The sequence below is a fragment of the Thamnophis elegans genome, chromosome 3, assembly GCF_009769535.1.
Source record: "Thamnophis elegans isolate rThaEle1 chromosome 3, rThaEle1.pri, whole genome shotgun sequence".
Lineage (NCBI taxonomy): Eukaryota > Metazoa > Chordata > Lepidosauria > Squamata > Colubridae > Thamnophis > Thamnophis elegans.
Genome location: NC_045543.1, coordinates 19056705 through 19065090, shown reverse-complemented (window position 1 = coordinate 19065090; position 8386 = coordinate 19056705). Strand labels below are relative to the sequence as shown.

Here is an 8386-nt window from a genome sequence, read left to right as displayed (position 1 = left end):
CCTTGAGATGGGCAGCCATATAAATAGTTCAAATAAAGACATGGAAATAAATTCTCTCTGCAGCATTGGAGATGATTTATGGACACAGCCAAAAATATTGGTTCCCTCCCACTTTTTCTCCAAAGAATTCCAATTTGGATGAAATCAATTGAAATCGATACATATAAATAGTATCCACCGTTCTTTAATCCCTAGTCCATACAGTAGACAGTTTGCTTCAAGTGTTTCCTGTAGACCAATAAGATCGCACAGGTTGGGCCTCCTCCGGGTGCCGTCGACTGGACAATGCCGGTTGGGGGCTCCTCGAGGGAGGGCCTTCTCTGTAGCTGCACCGGCCTTGTGGAACGAGCTACCTGAGATCCGGACCCTCACTACTCTCCCGGCCTTCCATAAAACGACCAAGACCTGGCTGTTCCGGCAGGCCTGGGGCTGTTGACTTTTCCAGCCCCATTTGATGAAATGGATGTTGTGTTGTTTTTAAATTTTGTAATTTTAAATGTTTTTAAATGCTTTTATTGTTGTGAGCCGCCCAGAGTCCCTAGGGAGTGGGCGGCATACAAATTCTATTAAAGTTTCAAAGTAGCTCCAAATAAGGCTGGGTGGGAGAGAACGACAGGGTGCTTTAAATTTATTCAGGACACAATGGCAGCAGATGCTCTCTCTTAGTTGCAGGTCATGAGTCCTCCAGATGGATAATATCCCAAAACATACATCTAAATGATCAAGAATGCTTGAGGAGCAAACATTGGACTGTTCTGAAGTGGCCTGCTATGAGTCCCAATCAGAGGTGGTATTCAGCAGCTTCTGACCAGTTCTGGAGAACCAGTAGCAGAAATTTTGAGTAGTTTGGAGAACCAGTAAATACCACCTCTGACTGGCCCCGTCCCCATCTATTCCCTGCCTCCCGAGTCCCAGCTGATCAGGAGGGAATGGGGATTTTGCAGTAACCTTCCCTTGTCACGCCCACCAAGCCATGCCATGCCCACTAAGCCATGCCCACATAACTGGTAGTAAAAAAAATTGAATCCCACCACTGGTCCCAATACAACTTTTATGGGAAGAACTGAAACTTACCATTGGGAGAAGAAACCCATCCAATCCAATAAAATTGAATAGACTTGTTGAAAAAGGAAAAAAAATGCCAGTTGAGAAGTATAGTAATTCAGAGCTACAGAAAGCACTTGGTTGCAATTATTGCCTCAAAAGTGTATGTTATGAAATATTAGGTTAAGGGTACCAATAATTATATCCATGCCAGTTTCATTTATTACGTTACATACTCCAAAAGCAAAGTGTCTGATCTATGGACTGTAAAGAATAAAGGTAAAGGTTCCCCATGCACATATGTGCTAGTGGTTCCCGACTCTAGGGGGCGGTGCTCATCTCTGTTTTAAAGCCGAAGAGCCAGTGCTGTCCGAAGATGTCTCTGTGGTCATGTGGCCGGCACAACTAAACACCGAAGGCGCACAGAACACTGTTACCTTATAACAAATAGAACCCAGATTGTTGTTGGGGGCAATATGCTGACTCTGTAAACCGCTTAGAGAGGGCTGAAAGCCCTATGAAGCGGTATATAAGTCTAACTGCTATTGCTATAACAAATAGTGACTATTTAATTGTATCAGTTTCAACTGATTTCTCAGCAAATCAGGGTCTTTGGGGGAAAAGTGGATGAGTACCAATATTTTTGGTGCTATCTGTTGGATATTTGAGGAGAGACAGAGGACAGTCTCTAGAAACTTTAAAACAGCCTTCCACAACCATTGGTTGGGAATTTGGTGAGCTGTAATTTGACAAGCTGTACTCTTGCCCCCAGTTGGGGAAAGCTATGTCCCATTTCATTCAGAGAGATATACCTCAAAGTGGACAGGTTGAATATTTCAAGTCACATTGGCTGGGCCTTCCTGGTGAATGAGTTGTAAAATCCACAATGCACCTAAAATACAGTGTGCTAACCCACAAATAAACAAGTCCAGGATTGCACGGCAAGAATTTTAATTTCGTTTTCTTGTATTCTTCTAGTTTAAGACAGTGCTTTTTGCTTTGTCACTGATAGCAAAAGGACCACATTTTTACAGGGATGATTCATAGGTATAAAATTTCTAAGAGGCGTGCTTGTTTTCTAAACTTTCAAAGTGACTCCAGGAATATCTAATCACGGGATGGAAACACAATGAACAAATAAATCCCTCCTCAAACTTCAGTTTAAGTGCAGGAAGGAAGCCCTGCCACTAGATTAGGGGTAATTTGATAGAAGAATTTAGGAGACAGAATACCTTAGAACCGCGATGGAGAACCTAGGTGGCATGCAGAGCCATTAGTTAGAGCAAGCGAGGCGTTGCCCTGTCAGCTCCAGCACGCATGCGCGAGTTGGCCAACTGACTGGCCTTCTTTTTTGGCCTTTTTTCACCCTTCGGAGGCTTCCCTGAAGGCTCTGGAGTGCAAAAAACCACCCAATGCACAAATTGTAAGTTCGGGAACGGACTTCCGGTTTGTGCATTGGGCCATTTTTCGCACTCCGGAGCCTTCAGGGAATCCTCCTGAAGGTTCCAGAGGGCAAAAAACAACTGTATGGGCAACCTGGAAGTTCGGGAATGGTGACTTCTGGTTTATCCGTAGGGACGTTTTTTGTCCTCCGGAGCCTTCAGGGAGCCTCCTGAAGCCTACGGAGAACCTCCTGGGGAGGTGTGGGAGGCTGTTTTCACCCTCCCCAGGCTCCTAGAAAGCTCTGAAAGGTTTATTGTATTTATATGCCGCCCTATTCCCGGGGGGAGCCTGGGGAGGGCGGAAAATAGGTCCAGCATGGGCCAAAAGTGGGAGGAAGGGTGGGGGGTCGCATGCATAGCATTACGGGTGTGGGCACGCCTGCACACAACCCCCCTGTGCTCCCCCCGCTTTTGGCACGCGATCCAAAAAAGGTTAGCCATCACTGCCTTAAAACTTCAGCAGAATTTAAATCAACTCACTTTAAATCTTCAACAGAATTTAAAACTTCAGCAGAATTTAAATCAACTTTTGTAATTAACTTGTCTATGATAGAAAATGGGCCGAGAACTCCTGAAAAAAGACATATCACATATTTTACCTTCATAAAACCATATGTGAGGTCCCTATTTTTTATTAGATCTCTAAAAAGATATTTGAAGAACTAATAAAAATGTAATGTATTGCTTTGTTATATGATTTTTAAAACAGGTTTTTGTTTTCTTCAAAAGAATCCCAATGGATAGATTTTATTTTTGATTGTGTCGTTGCATATATTATTTTGCCAAGATACTATCCAATACTTTCGAGTATGAACTCCTTGGAGAAGTCTCATGATTTCCGATGATTGGCTCAGTTATTACTAGTGTAATAAATAATTTGATACAGTACATTCCTGAATGGAAAATGGAATTTGGTCCTCTGTTTGAGACCAAAAGGACAACATCATCATATGTGACAAATTGCATCATCTCCAGCATAATATAATGCACTCTTAAAATAAGCAAATTTGAGCATAAGAAGCAATTTTGTATTTCCTGTTCTGGATATTATCTGAAACATAACTGTACAAATAATATTTCTATATCTATTTTAAACTTATTTCACAAATAGTTTTATTGATTTATATATCTTGAATAAATTTGATTTGACATAACTTCTCTATATATTTATAAAGAGTCAGAGGGCCATTTATACCATGAGATTGATGGAGTTTGTTTTTTAAAAAAGTTGATGTTAATTTTTTTTGCAACACAATTGAAACCAATTTGGAAAAGTATTCCATTCTCTATTAATAATGCAGAAGAAGTGAGCCCAATGAGTTTAAGACCTCAGTTCTACTACACAAAGCAGCACAGTGTTGGAGAATAGGGGAAGGGCTGAACTGCTGAGGACTTCCAAGAATTCAGAACTGTGAAATTGGAACGGTATCCAAATCTCCAGCAGATTCTCAGTACTAAGGAGGACTTCTTCTCGGTCATCACCTATTAAGCATGACAAGGATAACCTAGTTAAGAGATTTCTGGTGGACACAATTGTCATTGTGTGTTATCCTTGACTCAAGCCCTAAATTGTAAGGGGTTTTGAAAGGTAAGCACCCGCACTTTGAATTGCATTCTGCCCATCTAGCAGAAAAGATTTTGGCTGTTTTTTTAAGCATAGTTATTAAACAATGCTACAACACACTCTAGAGAAGGTTCTGATGCTTGGAAATACAAAGGCAATGGAAAAAGAGGCCATATAGAAGACAAAGAAGGCCAGAGACATCAGTGCTATAATAAGCTTACAAAAATTCAAAGCAGTTACTGGCAATTCTGGAAAAAATTAAATATATTGAGTCACAGAGAATTGAAAGTAATTGAACAACATTAAAATGGTGCTGAAATAAATGCTCCAGAAAGTTCAGCATGTCTAACTGATAATATACCTAATAATTGTTTTCTTTGGAATTTGGCAATAAAGGTTCACTTGGCTGTGTGTACCTTTCATAGCTTACACTCATATGATTATAAGGATGCTATAGCTACACTGCAAGTAGACCCAGGGGTGAAATCCACTTACCTTTGCTACAGTTTGGTAGCAATGTAAGCGTGCACATGCGCAGAGCGTCAAAAATGGATGTGATGATGGCTGGGCAGCTGGGTGGAGCCTGCTACCAAGCATACCTGCAAAGGTAAGTAGAGAAGCGAGGGGGGGGGAATTCATTGTGCCACATGATTTAGATTAGCTAGAAAGTAGGAAATCCCGCTTTCTAGCTAATATAAATCGTGCATCACAGCTGATAGTCGGAAAACCAGTTCATTAGAACTGGTTTTTTTTTTTTACTACCGGTTCGGGCAAACAAGTAGCATTTTTACTACCGGTTAGAGCGAACCAGTCCAAACTGGTAGCATTTCACCCCAGGTACACCTCAACTCAACAATTCATTTAGTGACCAAAGTTACAATGATACTGAAAAAAATGATGTAGGCATGTGGCAACTAGGTCAAAACTCCTTGAAGGATTGATTTGAGTTACCATATCTGTATTGCAAGAAGCAGAACACCACTAGATGCCAGCAAAGAAATACCCCCCTCCTCATATATACCCAAAAATCTTCCTCCTAGAAGTTGCCTGTATTCACAAAGCTGAGGTATGATAGCCCTAAGAAAAATGAACTCTCATTGTAAACATCAAATAAATTCTTTGTATGAGCCGGTGAACAGAATACCACTGTCTCTTTAAAGCTAGGTTCCCAAAACAAACAGAATTACACTGAAACCTAACAGCCAAAATAACTTTCAAAGGGATGTTATATTGATAAAAATCTATTGGGTTAAAATTGTTCAGGTAAATAGCCTCAAGATACTTCACTAAAAAAAAAAAACCTTTCCTTTTTGCCCTCATAATAGGCTGTCACAGGTTCTAATTTAGACCTAATTTTACCAATAAAGTTGTGGAATAATGAAGGGCCAAAAGCCTAGTGTAGGCCATTCAGTGGAACTATATCAGTGGAAGTCTGAGATGGCGAACCTATGGTACTTGTGCCAAAGGCGGCACGTGGAGTCATATTTGGTGGCATAGTAGCCTTCAGCTCCAGCACGCATGCGCGCGGCAGCCAACTGATTTTCGGCCTTCCAGAGGGCTGGGCAAATCCGTTTTTGCCCTCCCCCTCTGAAAAGCTTCCAGAGTCTGGGGAGGACAAAAAACAGGCCCAATGGGCCAATCAGAGGTTCATCCCCAAATTTGTGGTTGGGCTGTTTTTCCCCTTTCAGGAAAGCCTACGGAGCCTGGAGAGGGCAAAAAACTGGTCCAACCCAAAGTTCAAAAACAATCTGTTTCCGCCTTCCGGAGGGCCTCACGGGGGCCAGGGGAGGCCGTTTTTGCCCTCCCAAGAATTCAGGGAAGCCTCTGGAGCCTGAGGAGGGTGAACCCCCACACATGGGGTATCACGCACACATGTGCAGGTAGGTGGGGCATACCTGTGCGCACAATAGCGCGTGCACACACAATTTTGGTACGCCTTTAGGAAAAGGTTAGCCATCACTGGGTTCCTTTTAATGAGGTGTTCTTGAATGCATCAGATTCAACAAGATCTTATACATACAAATACCTAGAAGCATCTTTCCATGGGCCATTCCCTGGATCTTACATCGTGTAGTTTCATCAGCATATTTACACTGTCTGCTAGGTGTGTAAAGGCAAAGGGAATATAATATCTTCAATTTATATCATGTTAGCTGATGCATACTTGAAATGTGGAACTCGGTATTCAAGCAGCATATTTTAAAATAGCAAGATCAATTATTTTCTCAGGGGGAGAAATCTCTTTCTATGCATACATTCCAAAACATGAATTAGGTTTATTTATTTATATTTCACAGTTCTTAACTGCCCATCTCCCTCACCTTTAGCAAAGAGCTTTGAGAAGTGTACAGTTTAATCAATAAAGTTAAGCATTACAAACAAAATAAGTTAAGATTGAATTTTTTAAAAAAAAAATATAAAACAATAAAATTGCACTACAAAAGTAATTACAATAAAATTACAAAACATGAAGTGTTCCAAGATGGGGAGGTTAGCAGGTTAATCTATTAGCGCAAGGAGAGCAACCTGTCACCTTATAGATGTGAATTTTGACTCCTATTAGTCAAAGCAACATATGATAATACAGAGGATTACATTTAGGATCATAAGGAACCGTATCAACAGTTTATACCATGTATTGCTGGTTTCTCCATTACAACAAGGCTATTCTTTCCAAAGCTTATCTCCTCTCATGAATTCATTTAGAAGTAGAAGCAATTATTTCTAGCTTTATATTTTAACCTGAAAGCCTACTAGTTTTCAAACAGAACATTTTCAAATCCATTTCTATTCTTAGAATAAAAGGAATTATTAATATTGGACATAATCAAGCCTGAGTCTCAAGCTTTTTTTTTTGCGTACAGAAAATGTACTCTCCAATCACTGACATAAGTAATAATTAAGAGCAATTGCTCTATGTGCCTTTATACGCAATTCAATCATGCGCCTTCTTTATATTCTTGGTTCTATCAAGTTGTTATTAACAATTCATTCCCTAGCTAAAGAAATCTTATCAATTCTTGGATTTTAGAAATACGCTCAAGCTCGGCATCATTTCAGTGCATTCTGTTTTAAGATAAATCGAAAGACATCATCCGAGAGTCCAGGGATTGCTTTTCCTTTCTCTGAATTAGCATCGGCACTGACAGGAGTCAAAAGGCAGAAGTGGTTGCCGGGAGGCTGGGAAAAGATTTTATTCTCCTCTCTGTTCAAAACCAGTTGAGCGATTTGGAGATTCTTCACTATAAATTTCATTCCCTCCTTGCCTGCAAGACCTGCAGTCTTAAGGGACAGACACTGTGAAGTTGATTCATATCTTGGACTCCCTCCAGAGGGCTTCTTCTGGCACAAAGTCCTGTAGAATTCATCCAGAGATTTTCTAAGGGTGGATTCCCCTTCTCTCCTTTGCTCAGAAACCTCAATTTCACTCCGTTGAAGGTGTTCTGTGTTCTCGCAGCTGGCAGACTCTCCCCTTTCATAGAGGTAAGGCCACTGAGTGACGGTGCCTTTGGCATCCGGCCTTGGGAGATACTGATTGTTGGGTTCTGTCAGGAAATAACCTGGAAATAAGAAAAATCAAATAGAAAAAGCTGATCAGGGAATGCGATCCAATAACCAGCATATTATGCTTGTGCATGGTCCATATTCTAACCCATAACCACCCAGATAATGATAATTTTTGAAGCAGAACTCCAGTTTAATATTCCCTTTGGCCCAAGTGGGAACAAGCCATCTACTCAGTGGGCAAGAGAGCATTCATACGCTTCATGTGTAAAGTTTGGACACCTCTGAACTTACCATTGTCATAAAGATGGATAGAAAAAATTTCCTAATTGGCCAATTCGAAGGCCTGAGTCCACAGGAAACTACATGTCCCATATGTACCGGTAGAAAATAAAATGCTGCTTCACAGACCCAGAAGGTACCCAACCAGTCTACTTTGAAGGAAGGAGAAGCACAGAGATAGCAATGCGTGCCACATAATTCTTGAAGGTCATTGTGAAATGGTGTTATCTCCAGATTCACCCTCCATTACAGGTGTTTATGAAGTCACATAAAACAAAGATAAAACACTGCATTGAAAGGTTAGGGTTAGGGCATAGCATTTTACATTTGTCTTGCAGGCAACAAGAGAGACCAACTGTTGCCTTCCAGTAGAAGATACAGAACAATTAAAACTCGGACCACATCTCTTCTGAATAGTTTTTATCACAGAGCTCTAATTGCACTCAACAATGAACTAAAGAGCCACCATTAGTGAGCTGTTGAACAGCATTACTTGGTCTGTTGTGTGGATGCTTGGGTGGTTTAAGGGCGGGGAATTTTTGGTGGTGGT

The 8386-nt window shown here is 40.9% G+C and overlaps 1 protein-coding gene across 1 annotated transcript in view; it reads right to left on the bottom strand.

Moving 5' to 3' along the window:
• Positions 1–5828: 5828 nt before the first annotated feature.
• Positions 5829–8386, bottom strand: part of SHLD1 (shieldin complex subunit 1) — a 58452-nt gene continuing 55894 nt past the window's right edge. The window contains exon 3 of the mRNA XM_032213990.1: positions 5829–7610. Coding sequence (XP_032069881.1) covers positions 7102–7610 — 509 coding nt within the window. The 3' untranslated portion in view covers positions 5829–7101. The remainder of the gene's footprint in view (positions 7611–8386) is intronic.